Source organism: Pan troglodytes, chromosome 20 (genome assembly GCF_028858775.2).
Source record: "Pan troglodytes isolate AG18354 chromosome 20, NHGRI_mPanTro3-v2.0_pri, whole genome shotgun sequence".
Classification (NCBI taxonomy): domain Eukaryota; kingdom Metazoa; phylum Chordata; class Mammalia; order Primates; family Hominidae; genus Pan; species Pan troglodytes.
The window spans coordinates 9,513,604-9,529,236 of NC_072418.2; the positions used below are offsets into that span (position 1 = coordinate 9,513,604).

The 15,633-nt window shown below is 47.7% G+C and overlaps 1 protein-coding gene across 4 annotated transcripts in view; it reads right to left on the minus strand.

Annotated features, from left to right (window-relative positions):
• Window positions 1-391: 391 nt before the first annotated feature.
• Window positions 392-15,633, minus strand: part of INSR (insulin receptor) — a 184,586-nt gene continuing 169,344 nt past the window's right edge. For all 4 annotated transcript variants that reach the window (XM_063801090.1, XM_016934853.4, XM_024351320.3 and 1 more), the window contains 7 exons: window positions 14,741-14,808; window positions 13,440-13,684; window positions 11,046-11,156; window positions 10,781-10,940; window positions 8,770-8,899; window positions 7,573-7,707; window positions 392-5,547 (listed from right to left, as the gene is read on the minus strand). In XM_063801090.1, the coding sequence (XP_063657160.1) occupies window positions 5,193-5,547; window positions 7,573-7,707; window positions 8,770-8,899; window positions 10,781-10,940; window positions 11,046-11,156; window positions 13,440-13,684; window positions 14,741-14,808 (1,204 nt within the window). In that variant the 3' untranslated portion in view covers window positions 392-5,192. The remainder of the gene's footprint in view (window positions 5,548-7,572; window positions 7,708-8,769; window positions 8,900-10,780; window positions 10,941-11,045; window positions 11,157-13,439; window positions 13,685-14,740; window positions 14,809-15,633) is intronic.

Here is a 15,633-nt window from a genome sequence, read left to right on the forward strand (position 1 = left end):
GAAAATATTTAACATGTGAGTTTCCCGCATGTCAGAATAGAGCAAGATCTTGAAGGTTCATTGGTATTCTCGGAGTGAACCCTTTAGTGGTTGGACCATGGGGAGGTCTGGGAGCCCTTGGGGAAGCGCTTGCTTACCAAATGGTATGGAAATAGTGCAATATTTAAACCACCAGTTTGGCCATACAAGTATGTCCCTACAAGTCATCAACTCTGCTGGTAGCAACTATTTAACCTCCCTTTTCATGTGTGGAAGAATCTAGGTGTTTTTCTCCTCTAAAAAAAGGCACCTACATATTCCAAGAGGTTTTCCTTAACGCAGCCCAACTCATAGCCCCAACCCCCGACCACACGACAGGTCCTTACCGGGACACCACACAAAAACAAGCGAATTCTCAGATAATTTAATCAGAATTTTAATATAAACAGGTCATTATCCCATATTTTACATGCAGAACGATTTCAATATTCCAAAAAAAAAAGGCGTCTTCTGTACATGGTGCTACTTGGCTCTTGTAGGAAAACATTGAAAAAAATAATAATTGAGCTGTTGGTGGGTTTTGCGTTTCTGAGTTGTTTTCTGCAAAAGCTGCAGCACATTTGATCCTGCGTTGCCAACGCACAGGGCCGAGGCCACCCAGGCACACAAAGGGACGAGGAGCAGCAACTTTCAGGCAAAGTGTAAAGACTAAACAAGCCGTTCCTGAATATGTGCATGGAGGCACACTTATTTTGAGGCTCTTCCTTCCTTCTCCAATGGGACCAAGAGCCCCAGATTTGTGATCTGGTTTTTAACAAGGATTTTCAGTGGCCCGCACCCAGATAGAAATTTGGCTGGTGGCTGGTTCTGGACCTTGACTAGTATCAGAAGGTAAAAGTAAGCTCAAAAAGCCGTTGTGTCCCCTCCCCTCACTCCCATTTCTCGGGGACCCTTAAGGAAATATTCACCTTCCATTGCACTCCCCTGAAAGTCCACCATGTTCTTTTGTATGTTCTAGGGAAAAAAAAAGTGCTGACCTGTTCTTTTCATTCCCAACCTCACCGCTCATATAAATTAATATTCTGAAGAACATGCTGGAAGATTTTCTGAAGTGACACCCCTCTCCGTGTACCATGTATATAAAATCGGCATTCCCTGTTCCCCATCCTCAACAAAACCATTGTTTCTGAAGAGCCTAAGGTGTCAAGGACTCACCAGGTGACATTCAAAGGACATTTAACCCTAAACTCCCACCCACTGTGAAGGAGAGAAATGATTAGCACTGGGACTAAAGCACATCCATTTACCAGATGACCAGTGCAAGTCATATGCTGATGACGCTGCTGCTCTTTCACACGTGTTACAGCAGACTACAAATAAACACCTCCCAATCCAATAAGCACATTTCTTGGTGGACTACCTGCCCTGGTAGGATACAGTGAAAGATCTGTCTGTCAGTTGGTAACATAGTCCCCAGGGTCACAGGATGACCTGTGCAGACCCCTGTGTCAGTTCCCACAGCTTCCCTCAATCATCCTCAGCCTATATCCAGACAAGCAGCAGTGCTTCTCTTTCTCACTGCTTCCAATGATGAAACAGCACCTAGGACAGCTCCTAAAACCCGAACATTTTCTGATGCGTATTTGACATCACTGATGCAGAGAGAAAGTGATGTTCTTGGTATTCTCCTCCTGGAAGAAGAAACTCCTGTGTGGCTTTCACTACATTAATGAAAAGGGTTTTAATCATAGTGAGACATCTTTAAAAACAAGCAACAAAAAGTGTTACCCTAAGCTGGTTTTGTTGCTTTTTGTTGTTGTTGCTGCAACTTAACACTACAAACTCCCAGGACAACCGTGTCTTTCTAGGACCAAAGTTTTATTGTTACGAAGTCAACATTTCCTAATGTCAAAGGAGGTTTGCAACCCAATAGCTGTTTGCTCTTTTCATTGTGGCAGTAGAGTCAAAATAAATGAAACTGGTGAACCCCATTTGCAAGGGGCAGGCCCAGCACACCCTACCTTTCTCCAGGGCAGGTGGAGAAAGGTGAGTCTGCAAGGGCAGTGCCTAAAAGTACAATAGCAGCAAGATTTGGGCCCCACTGGCCCTGCCTAGACTCTCACATGGGTTATCAAAGCTGCACAAGGTCCAATAATATCAGCTTGAGGTCAGTCAAACCCCAACACAGAGGTCCAAGGTGTTGTTGCAAAAAAAAAGAAAAAAAAAAGCGTTCAGCACATTAATGGGTTTTGGATTGGAATTTCCCTCACATGCTCCCATCCCACTTGGAGAATTTAAAAAGACATTGCATTAGGTGTTTGTGTGTAAGGTGCATCACCAGCCTGAAAGGAGTGGGAATAAACCATCAGGGAGCCCAGGGCACCTTTGTGCTCACTTCAGGGGGATTCCACGGAACAGGTGGGAATGCTTGTTCTGAATCAAAGCCCATCTTTGCCCCGGCAGCCATCTCTCACCAAAGGAAGGTACACCTTGCTGGGTTACCCCATATATCAGATACATCATGACAGCCTGGAACTTAGTTTATGTTTGGGGAACATAGTGACAATAGATGGAGGATTTTTTTTTTAAAGGAAGATTAAATTCAGAGAAGAATATTACCAGCCAGGAAGAAAAGGATCTATGCTCACATAAAGGCCATACCTTCTCCATCCCAACTCCCTCCCTCAAAATTCTTACTGGTCCCTGGCATTCGAATCAGCTGATACACACGTTCCCTGATTCAGACCGGTTCCAGGTAGAATTCTGAAATCTCAAAGATGTCCATGATTGAATCACATCTTAACAATACACTGAGGTAGACTGTGCTGAAAAAAGAAAATCACTATCCCCCATTCACCTGTTTATTTTTCTTTGATAAAAATTTACATGCGCTCCATTTTTTATGAGAGTGATTTTCAGAGTGATTTTATATATTAAAATAAATACTTTTTCCCCTAATATAAGAAAAACCTTTCTGAATTAGAAAAATGTGAAAATTGCAGCTAGTGTAGTATACAACCACTACAAATTTACTAAGAAGAGAACAAAATACCTAGTCCTACGTGTTTTTTTTTAAATTTAGGTACAGACCCTCATATTTACAAAATAAATTTGGCAAAAATAATTTCTGTACTCTTGCTTCTTGTACCCAATCACTGAGGCTCCTCAGCAATATTTTTACATGCTGTATTTTCCCAAATCATATAAATAAGATAGCAATAGACAATTGGGATTCATGTCTACCTGTGTTCTTAATCAAGAATTGAGAGGGCTTGGAGGTTGCCATTATGACTCTATCCCATTCTTAAGCCCACAACTCGTAAGAGAAGAAGAAAAGGAAGCAGTCAAAAAGTTGTAAGAAAATGCATTCAGGAATAACGCATGGGCGATGATTTTTTGATGAACCAAAGTGATGAGTTCACTGTGTTCTTTGAGCAGCTGTGGTGGTTCTTTTTGCAAAGAGAAGAAACGGTGGATTCACGCCCATTCGGAAGTTCTTGGTGGTGTGAAAGGTCTTTTTCACGGTTTCTCCTCCAGACTCTACTCTCTTAGGGATTGCAACACTGTAAGCACCTGAGCATTCAGCTCAGGCACCACACCTGGCCCAGATGAGGTCACCGGGCTCAGAGCAGCTTCCAGGAGTTCAGTACTGAGGACCGTCAGATGCTCTCAGGGTGGAGGGGACCAAGACGTACTCTCAGTGCACCTCTCTCTTATATTGCTTAGATGTTCCCAAAGTCCATCTAGGTTGTTGTGCTTTGGGATCTGACGTTCTTGGGTTTGCACAATAACGGTAGGATGCTCACACCCGGGAGAGGAAATGCCACAAGAGGTACACACAGAGAACCAGAGGATGAACACAGGTGTTCTTGAAGGCAGGCTCAGAGCTAGGTAGCTACCAGCTTATCCGAACAGGAACCTTCCAGCAGACCTGGTACCTGAACCAGACCATCCATAAAACCTAGTCTCTCACACACTCCACGTGGCCTCACAACGTCCAAAAGTGTTAGCAGCGAACATGGCTTCATTCCCAGAAATGGATGCCTTTAAGACCAAACAAAGAGGCCACTTGTGCCTGACTCCCTCCCCTTCCCGGCCCCACAACAGGCAGACCAACTCATGTCCCCACTCCCCGCCAACCCCGGGGAATAGTCAATAACTTATGAGGCTAATACCAGAGACTTTAAAAATTAAATATGTTACAAATATATTCTCAAAACTCTGTCATCTCAGTTCTTTTTTTTTTTTTCCTTTTTCCATTTTGTTTTTTCTTTCTTTCTTTCTTTCTTTTTTTTTTTTTAATGTCCTAGCTTGGTTTGGTCTTGAAAAGATTCATAATCACTCCAAATGAAATGCTCCTCCCTTGGCCACCAACGTGAAGGGAGGGTAGAAACCTGAGGCTAGACTTCTGACACAAGAAGAATCTGTCGAGAGCACAGTCTCCCAGTCAATAAGAAGGAAGGAGAGAGGGGGACATGAGCTCGCACCCTTGAGAAGAACCTTCATGAGCCAATTCCCAAAGCATCAACTCCGCATGGATACTTTGCACACACATCAGCCGTGTCTAATGGACACACACACGTGCATACACACGTGAGCACACGCCGGGACCACAGACCCTTATCCAAAATATGAAAGCAGCAGCTATTGGTCAATTTGAGGAACTCATTTTGTAAAGAAAAAAAAAAATCCTTCAGCCTGGATGAGAGAAAAAAAAAAACCCAAAAAAACCATCTTGAAGCTCAACCTGTAAAACTTGAAATTCTCCTGGAACAGGGCTGGGTGTTTTTGTTTTGTTTTTTCTTTCGAACTTTTGTTCCACAAACAGGAAGTTTTGTCTTTTATACTGCAGCTCAGACACCAGCAAAAAAAAAAAAAAGAATTTGTAAAAACAGGTGCTTTCTTTCCATCTGCTGGGGGCGGGTGGGAGGAACGAAAAAACAGAAAATCCTGGTTTGAAACCGTCGTTGCCCCAAAGGAGCAGCAACTGTGGAAACCCCTTGCCCTCCAGGTTCACAGTTAAATCCTCTGCAGGACTAGTTAAATTGGTAACCAAACGAGTCCATCTTAAGATGAACAGAAATGTATAGGAACGATCTCTGAACTCCATTGGACGTGGTAGAGTCGTGAGAATCCTGAGTTTTCCAGAGGCTTTCAAACCAGAGGAAAGCGAAAATGGGAACCCCTGCCCGCCCCCGCCACGGTAGGCACTGTTAGGAAGGATTGGACCGAGGCAAGGTCAGAATCCGCCCGTTTTTCTTGCCTCCGTTCATGTGTGTGTAAGGGATGTGTTCCTCGTAGCTCCGCTTGAAACCTAGTGAGGACCCTCCATCCCGGCCCCCCGCCTCCTCCCTCTGACAGTGCGAGGAACGGTCCAGGGGCACATTCTCCATGTCCTCAAACTCCATCTCCAGCTCCTCGCTCTCGGGAGCCTTGTTCTCCTCGCTGTGGAAGAACGACACCTCCGGAAAGCTGGGGTGCAGGTCGTCCTTGAGCAGGTTGACAATCTCCAGGAAGGTTGGCCTCATCTTGGGGTTGAATTGCCAGCACATGCGCATGAGGTCAGTGCTGCGGGGCAGAAGGACACGTCCTGGGTGAGTCTGGGGGCCCTGCCAAGCATCCTCCCAAACCCCCACTCTTGTCCCTGCAGCCAACGCCCACGGACCACATGTGCTCACATCAGATGCTGGCTGTGTGTGTGGACAATTGTCAAGGCAGAAATAGCATTGCTAGAGGTGCTGAGAGATGGTGTTTTCTTTTTGCTTTTCTTCTTCTTATTTTGGACACAGCGTCTCATTCTGTCACCCAGGCTGGAGTGCAGTGGCATGATCATAGCTCACTGCAGCCTCTGCCTCCTAGGCTCAAGCAATCCTCTCACCTTGGCCTCCCAAGTAGCTGGGACCACAGGTGTGCACCACCATGCCTAGCTAATTTTTGTATTTTTTGCAGAGACAGGGTTTTGCTATGTTGCCCAGGCTGGCTTCAAACTCCTAGGCTCAAATGATCCACCCACCTTGGCCTCCCAAGGTGCTGGGATTACAGGTGTTAGCCACCATGCCTGGCCGCTTTTTTTTTTTTGAGACAGGGTTTCTCACTTTGTCACCCAGGATGGAGTGCAGTGGCGCAATCATAGCTCATTGCAGCCTTGAACTCCTGGGCTCAAGCCATCCTCCTGCCTCAACCTCCCAAAGTGCTGAGATTCCAGGCATGAGCCATCCTGTCCAGCCTGAAAGATGGTTTTGAAAAGGGCTTCCTCATTTCAAAACTGGCTCAAGAGTAATCCCAGCACTTTGGGAGGTTGAGCCAGGAGGCTGAGTCCAGGAGTTCAAGGTTGCAGTGAGCTGTGATTGTGCCACTGCACTCTACCAGCCTGGGTGACACAGCGAGACTTCATCTAAATATATATATATGTACATATGCATATATATTTGGAGGGGGGAATATATAATACGTATGCCTGACAAAATTTTTGTGTGTCTGTGTTTGTTTTTGAGACAGAATCTCACTCTGTCACCCAGGCTGCAGTGCAATTTGTGCAGTCTCTGCTCACTGCAACCTCTGCCTCCCCGATTCAAGCAATTCTCCTGCCTCAGCCTCCTGAGTAGCTGGGATTACAGGCGCCCACCACCGCGCCTGGGTAATTTTTATATTTTTAATAGAGGCGGGGTTTCACCATGTTGGCCAGGCTGGTCTTGAACTCCTGACCTTAGGTGATCGTTCACCTCGGTCTCCCAAATTGCTTGGGATTACAGGCGTGAGCCACCCATGCCCAGCTACCTGACAAAATTTTAAGTGTATAAAGAATTAACAGGCGGCTGTAATCCCAGCACTTTGGGAGGCCAAGCTGGGTGGATCACGAGGTCAGGAGATCGAGACCACGGTGAAACCCCGTTTCTACTAAAAATACAAAAAAAAAAAAAAATTAGCCGGGCGCAGTGGCGGGTGCCTGTAGTCCCAGCTACTCGGGAGGCTGAGGCAAGAGAATGGTATGAACCCGGGAGGCGGAGCTTGAAGTGAGCCGAGATCGCACCACTGCACTCCAGCCTGGGTGACAGAGCAAGTTCCGTCTCAAAAAAAAAAAAAAAAAAAAAATTAACAGGTCTCTCTCCCCCAACCCCAGGTCTCCAGTTCCCTTCTCCCAAGATAACTACTGCTATAGGTTTTTTGTGCAACCTTCCAAAGATACAATATGCAAGAAAATCATATGATTTGCGAACACAAGCATGCAGGTAAAGACATAATATGTAAACATGTGTGCTTATCATATGTAAATGAGGTGTACATGTGCCATGATGTGCTGATGCACACAGAAACATATAATATGCAAACATAAATGCCTATGTAAATATATAATATGCAAACGTAAGCGTACATGTAGCACATAGGGGAACTCAAGTGTGTGTACCACAATGCAATATGCAAATGCAAGCATGCATGTAAAGACAAGCTATGCAAACACAAACACACCTGTAACATACAGCATGCAAACACGGTGAGCGTGTAGACATAGGAAAGGCAAAACCAAGCACACGTGTAAAGGGCAATACCCTTTCGACGAACACCTCACACACCTTAAACCCTTTCTGCACTTACACTCTCTCTGGACAGTTGTCGGGTTGATCCAGATACCCTCCATCCATGACAAATTTCAACACCTGTTCATTAGACAGGCCTTGGTAAGGCTGTTCTGCCAAGCTGGTGATTTCCCAAAGGACCACGCCAAAGGACCTGCCGATGACAGTTGATAGTAGTAACAAAGAAGCCATTTAGACACACACACACGCGCAAACACACACGCAAACACACACGCAAACACACACACGCAAACACACACACGCAAACACACACAAACGCACACACACGCAAATGCACACATGCAAACACACATGCCAACACATACATGCAAACATACACATGCAAACACACACACGCACATACACGTGCATACACATGCAAATACAAATGCAAACACACACAAACACATATACACACACAAACACACACACACACCCAAACGCACACACGCACACACATGCAAACACACACAAACACACATATGCACACACATACACACACACACACACACACAAATACATCTCTTGGTTTCTAGAACATGGTTGGCCACTTAATAAAACAATTCATGCTGCAGTTCATAAATGCTGGGAAAGGAAAATCAATTTGGGGCTCCCAAATCACTAAACTCAAGGAAAAAGTCCAGCTGGGAACTGCTTGGACAAACCTGCTTCCCATTCTATTCAGAGTCCCCACTCTGCTCACTGAGATACCTGCATATCTGATTGGCTCCTTTGGAGAGGCGCATCAGAAACTCAAAAGAATGCAACCATTTGTCTCTTATCTACCTACAACCTGGAAGCTCCCTCCCCGCTTCGAGTTGTCCCGTCTTTCCAGACCGAACCAATGTTCATCTTATATATGTTGACTGATGTCTCATGTCTCCCTAAAATGTATAAAACCAAACTGTGCTCTGACCACCTTGGGCACCTGTCCTCAGGACCACCTGAGGCTGTGCCACAGGCATGCGTCCTCAACCTTGGCAAAATAAACTTCCTAAATTAACTGAGACCTGTCTCAGATTTTCAGGGTTCACAATGCCTACAGGATTAGTCAGGACATAAGAGTAGCCGTGGGAAGATCCTCAGACAGGACGCTGCCTTCCTTTCCTTGATGGGGCGTCCAGGAGGATGGCAGGCTTCCTTCCCCCGCTCTTGGCTCTCACTAGCACCTGGAATTCAAGCCCAGCGTCCATCCACCCATCCACACACAACTCACCACATGTCAGAAGAAGTGGTGAAGACCCCATCCTTCAGGGACTCTGGCGCCATCCACCGTACAGGGAGCAGACCCTTGCCCCCTTTCCGGTAGTAATCCGTTTCATAGATGTCTCTGGTCATTCCAAAGTCTGACAACACAAAAGGTTCACACGCTCTTAACCTTCAGCCTTGGTCCTAGCATCTGCCACCTTGACTGCCCCACCTCTCACAGAGCCCTAAGAGGGGTTCACCTGGCCCACGTCTGCGCTCACCTGGGTGGTGGCCAAATCCAGTAAGAATGGATTCTGAGGGTTCGCATGGGGAAGTGAAGGGGGAAGATGGGCTACTGTTTAAAGGGAGGGAAAAGAAGGTACCAAATCACAAAGAAGCTACATTTTTCTTTTTTTTTTTTTGATATGGAGTCTCACTCTGTCCTCCAGGCTGGAGTGCAGTGGTGCAATCTTGGCTCACTGCAACCTCTACCTCCCTGATTCAAGCAATTCTCTTGCCTCAGCCTCCTGAGTAGCTAGGATTACAGCTGTCTGCCACCATGTCTAGCTAATGTTTTGTATTTTGAGTAGAGACAGGGTTTCACCGTGTTGACCAGGCTGGTCTCGAACTCCTGATCTCGGTAATCTACCCACCTCGGCCTCCCAAAGTGCTGGGATTACAGGGGTGAGCCACCGCACCTGGCCAGGAGATGTCTTTTTGAGTCATAAATAGAATCATATCACTTCCTGCTGCCCCTTGCTAATGTAAGATAATGTCGAGATGACTTGCTGTGACACGCAAGGTCCTTCTGGGTCTGGTTTCTGCCTCTCTCCTCATCCTCACATCTCACGCTGCTCTGGTCCCCTCTATATTCCTTTTTTATTTGTTTTTTGAAATAGCGTCTCACTGTCACCCAGGCTGGAGTGCAGCGATGCAGTCACACCTCACTGCAGCCTCCACCTCCTGGGCTCAAGCAATCCTCCCACCCCAGCCTCCTGAGTAGCTGGGACCACAGGTGTGCACCACCACACTCCACTTTTTAAAAAATCTTTTCAAGGAGATGGAGTCTCACTATGTTACCCAGGCTGGTCTCAAACTCCTGGACTCAAGCAGTCTTTACGCATTGGACTTCCAAAGCACTGAGATTACAGGCGGGACCCCCGGTCCTACAAACATATCTTTTAAAGAAGTGAATGGGTAAGTGAGTTTATCAATACATGCAATTAAATGACAGCTGGGGGGGGGGGTCCCCATCCAAAATCTTGCCCAGCCAGGCACAGTGGCTCATGCCTGTAATCCCAGTGCTTTGGGAGGCCAACACAGGTGGATCATTTGAGGTCAGGAGTTTGAGACCATCTTGGCCAACACAGTGAAACTCCGTCTCTACTAAAAATACAAAAAGTAGCTGGGTGTGGTGGCGCACGCCTGTAATCCTAGCTACTCAGAAGGCTGAGGCAGGAGAATCGCTTGAACCCAAGAGGTGGAGGTTCAGTGAGCCGAGATCCTGTCACTGCACTCCAGCCTGGGCGACAGAGCAAGACTCCATGTCAGAAAAAAGGAAAAAAAAAAAAAAAGCCGGTGCAGTGGCTCACGCCTGTAATCCCAGCACTTTGGGAGGCCGAGGCAGGAGGATCATGAGGTCAGGAGATCAAGACTATCCTGGCCAACATGGATGAAACCCCGTCTCCACTAAAAATACAAAAATTAGCTGGGCATGGTGGCGCACACCTGTAGTCCCAGCTACTTGGAAGGCTGAGGCAGGTGAATCACTTGAACCTGGGAGGTGGAGGTTGCAGTGAGCTGAGATCACGCCACTGCACTCCAGCCTGGGTGACAGACAGAGTAAGACTCTGTCTCAAAAACAAAAAAACAAAACAAAACAAAACAAAAAAAACCCCACAAAAAAAAAAAAAACAAAAAGAAGTATCTTGCCCCTTTATATTATCAGAAAAGACTTAACGGCTCATTATAGAAAACTTCCTTCTGAAATCAAACCTGGCCTGGGTCGTTATGTTTTCAAAGCAGAAAGCCAGACGAACCTCCAATTTTGACAGTAAAATCATGGGCGACCATGCAGTTTCTCGCTGCCAGGTCCCGATGCACAAACTTCTTGGCGTTCAGGTAGGCCATCCCGTCAGCAATCTCTGCCGCCATCTGAATCATCTCTTGAAGGGTAGGGGGAGGGCGGCCGGGATTATTCTAAAACAGAAACACGGGGTTGGTGTTTCAGCAGCACTGGGATCCGAGGAGGCCAGGAGCGGGTGCTCCACTGAGTACCCCGCTGGGTCCCCCGAAGCAGCTTACCTCAGCCTCTGGCCGCAGAGAACGGAGGTAGCTCTTCAGGTCTCCGTGAGCCATCAGCTCCATCACCACCAGCGTGGGCTGGCCCTTGGACACCACTCCCAGGAGGCGCACCTGCGGAGCAAGCAACCAGGGTTCTTGGAGGAGGGTCCGTGATTCGACTCACCAGGGTTCTCCTCCCTCCCTGGTGTCTATGTCACACACAGCACCCTGTGGCCTGGATGCAGCGTGCTCAGCCCTGGTCTAGGAGAGCAGACAGACCTGCCTGGACAGCAGACAGATAGGCCTTTGTATTTTTTTTTTTTTTTTTTTTTTTCCGAGACGGAATCTTGCTGTTACCCAGGCTAGAGTGCAGTGGCGTGATCTCGGCTCACTGCAACCTTTGCCTCCCGGGTTCAAGCAATTCTCCTGCCTCAGTCTCCCGAGTACCTGGGGTTACAGGTGCCCGCCTCCACACCCAGCTAATTTTTGTATTTTTAGTAGAGACAGGAGTTCTCCATGTTGGTCAGACTGGTCTTGAACTCCCGACCTCTGGTGATCCGCCTGCCTCAGCCTCCCAAAGTGCTGGGATTATAGCCACTGCACCCAGCCAGGCCTTTGTATTTTAACCATTCCCTCTGCCTGGCTCTCTGTTCCCTGCCACATCCACAGGGCCCAGTTCCTCATGTCCTCTAAGTCTTTGCTCAAATACACCCCTGTCCAACCTTCCTTTCCTCCCTTTCTTCATGTTTCCATAGCATTTTCTCCTAATGTATAAAGGGTTTGGAGTCAGCCGGGGGTGGCGGCTTATGCCTGTAATCCCAGCACTTTGGGAGGCTGAGGCTGGTGGATCACCTGAAGTCAGGAGTTTGAGACCAGCCTGGCCAACATGGCGAAACCCCATCTCTACTAAAAATACAAAAATTAGCTGGGTGTGGTGGTGGGCTCCTGTTATTCTAGATACTCAGGAGGCCGCAGCAGGAGAATTGCTTGAACCTGGGAGGCAGAGGTTGCAGTGAGCCGAGATTGTGCCACTGCACTCCACCCTGGGCGACAGAGAGAGACTCTGTCTTAAAAATATATAAAAATAGGCTGGGCGCGGTGGCTCACGCCTGTAATCCCAGCACTTTGGGAGGCCAAGGCAGGCGGATCATGAGGTCAGGAGATCGAGACCATCCTGGCTAACACAGTGAAACCCCGTCTCTACTGAAAATACAAAAAAATTAGCCAGGCGCTGGGCGCGGGGGCTCACGCCTGTAATCCCAGCACTTTGGGAGGCCAAGGCGGGTGGATCACGAGGTCAGGAGTTCAAGACCAGCCTGGCCAGCATGGTGAAACCCCGTCTCTAATAAAAAAAATATAAAAAGCATTAGCTGGGCATGGTGGCGGGCACCTGCAGTCCCAGCTACTCGAGAGGCTGAGGCAGGAGAATTGCTTGAACCCAGCAGGCAGAGGTTGCAGTGAGCTGAGATCATGCCACTGCACTCCAGCCTGGGTGACAGAGTGAGACTCCATCTCAAAAAAAAAAAAAAAAAATTAGCCAGGCGTGGTAGCAGGCGCCTGTAGTCCCAGCTACTCGGGAGGCTGAGGCAGGAGAATAGTGTGAACCCAGGAGGTGGAGCTTGCAGTGAGCTGAGATTGTGCCACTGCACTCCAGCCTGCACAACAAAGCGAGACTCCCTTTCAGAAAAAAAAAAAAAAAAAAAAAAAAAAAAAAAAAAAAAAAAAAAAAAAAAAAATATATATATATATATATATATATATATATATATATGAAATAAAATAAAAATAAAGGTTTTGGAGTCTGTCTCCGCCTGCTGTTTTGGAAGCTCTACAGGGGCAGGTATCCACTGTATCACAGGGACAAGAGCAGGGCTTTAAATGCCCCATAAATATGTGTGGCAACGATGAAAGCACATGGGACTCAAAGAGGAACAAAGGAGCAGAAAGGCAGGAAGAGTTTGTGCTGCCTTCAAAGGAGAGTAGGAACGAGGGCAGGTGGTATCAGGTGGACCTCTGTGTGGTCCTGGGTTACAAAGGTGCCAGGAAAAAGCAAGAAATGGAAGAGTCTAAAAAGCAATGGAAGATTGTGGAAAATGATGGAAGATTCCGAAAAGTGGTGGAAGATTCCAGAAAATGATGGAAGATTCCAGAAAGTGATGAAAGATTCTGGAAAGCAATGAAACATTCCAGAAAGTGATGAGACAGTGATAGAGTCTGGTTCCAGGCGAAGTGGGAGAGGATGGGATTTGAGAAGGGAATGATCCCTCCTCACACCTCTAGGATGGGAAGCTTAGTGGAGTGGGGGGTGGGTAGGAGGTTACACCCTGTGTCCTCTGTCGCTCTGTGCAGGAGGAGGAGGCAGAGAAAGGGAAGGGTCAGGAAAGCCAGCCCATGTCCCATCCCCACTGGACTCACCACATGATGGCAGGTGAAGCCCTTCATGACCGAGGCCTCATTGAGGAACTCAATCCGCTCTCGGAGACTGGCTGACTCGTTGACCGTCTTCACCGCCACGCGGGTCTCTGCCTCACCCTTGATGATGTCCCTGGCATTGCCCTCATACACCATGCCGAAGGAGCCCTGCCCCAGCTCTCGAAGGAGGGTGATCTTCTCTCGAGGCACCTCCCACTCGTCCGGCACGTACACAGAGCATGGAAACACTACTTCTCACTTATCTACACAGCATCCTTGGCGGATCCCTTGGGGGTCTGCAGCCACCTTCCACCCAAGCCCTCACCCAAACCCCCTCGAAAACACTCATGAAATGAGTTCTGTGATCCAGGACCCATGCCGGGCACTGGGCATATGGCCGAGAACAGAACAGGCATCTGCACCCATGGAGAGGGCATGGCAGAGACTCAAGGAAGGAGCCACAACTGGTCCAAGATCCTGGCCAATATGTCCTGAGGCAAACCTGCATCCCCATCCTTCTTGTCTGATTTCAGACCCTTGCTGTGGAATGATGATACTTCCCACCTGAGACTACTGTTTCTGCAAAGTGCCAAGGGGATGGAAGACAGGTTGTAATAGGTTGGGGAAAAAAAAAGCCAGGATACTTGGAGCTCTTCCCATGAAAAGGTAGAGTCTATCTCACCACCCCTTGGCCCTGGGCATGGCCTTGTGAGTTATTTTGGTCAATGGGAATCAACAAGAATGACCCAAGCAGAGATTTGGAATGGAGTGTTGCCCTGGAGCTTGCCCTGGAGCTTGCTACTAGGAACCAACAGAGGACCATGCAATGAAGCCTGAGCCAGCCTGCTGGAGCCTAAGAGGCTACATGGACAGAGTGAGGCTCAGCCTCCCCCAGCTTAGGGCCCCCACCTTGGGACCACCCAGCCTGCTGACCACCAGACATGTGAGTGAAATCATCTAAGACTACCGAGTGCTAGCTGACACACCAGCAAAATGTAGCTACATGGGTGAAGCCAGGCAAGACCAGAAGAACCGCCCAGCTGAGCCCAGCCCAAGTGGTCGACCCTGCCCAAGGGTCCCAGACCAGCTAGATGACCCCATTCAGGCAGGTGCCAAATACCATGTGTCCAGATGCACACAGTAATGAGGTTTCTGCAGCAAGGGCAGTTTGGCAAGCTCAAATGAATAAGAGGGCTTTTCTTGGCCTCCCTGGGGAACCCATCCTTCACTCTCACTCAATGGTGAAGGCAAAGGAAGCTGATGAGTAGGGTTCTGGCCACCCACAGGGAAGGGATGGTACTCACCATCACTGGCACTGAGATACTCAGGGTTTGAAGAAGCGTAAAGCGGTCCCAGCGGCCCATCTGGCTGCCTGGAGGAGGAAAACGAGGCACGTTAGCTTGAGATTCTCATGGGACTCTGCAGAAAGGTGTTTCATACAAGACTCCCCAAGGCAAATGGCAGCCCTTACCAGCAGAATCCCCATAATCCTAGATGTAGTCTAGGGCAGGGATGGGGGACCTTTATGTTTTGAATGGAAGCCCATCAGACAGGTATGTAAGTGCATCAACATGGGAACACTCATCCCTCCTTGGGTGGTTTTTTGTTTGTTTGTTTTTGTTTTTGTTTTTACATTTCAGAGTTGCAGTCTTGCTGTGTTGTGGCTGGAGGGCAGTGGTATAATCATAGCTCACTGCAGTCTTAACCTTCTGGGCTCCAGAGATCCTCCCACTTCAGCTTTCTGAATAGCTGGGAATACAGGTGCTCACCACCACACCTGGCTAATTTTTAAAATTTCATAGAGACAGGGTCTCACTATGTTGCCCAGGCTGGTCTTGAACTCTTGGTCTCAAGTGATCCTCCTGCCTCATCCTCCCGAGCGGCTGGGACTACAGATATGCACGACCATGCAGGGCTCTGGCTGGCTTTTTAAATAATTTGTGGCCATCCATGTAACACTTAAAAGCCACTCACCCAGTACTGTTCTAGAGCGAGCTCATCCCGACTGATGAGAAACAATTATTAAATTTTCAGGAAACTAGTGAGCCAGTTGCTAAATACAAGCATCATTAAAGATTAAATTGTACAATGCCTTCCAAATAGAACAAAAAATATAAATTATAGAGGCTTACAATTAAATAAATTATCATAAAAGCAAAGACAATACATGTTCAAAACTCATCACTTCCTAACTCTC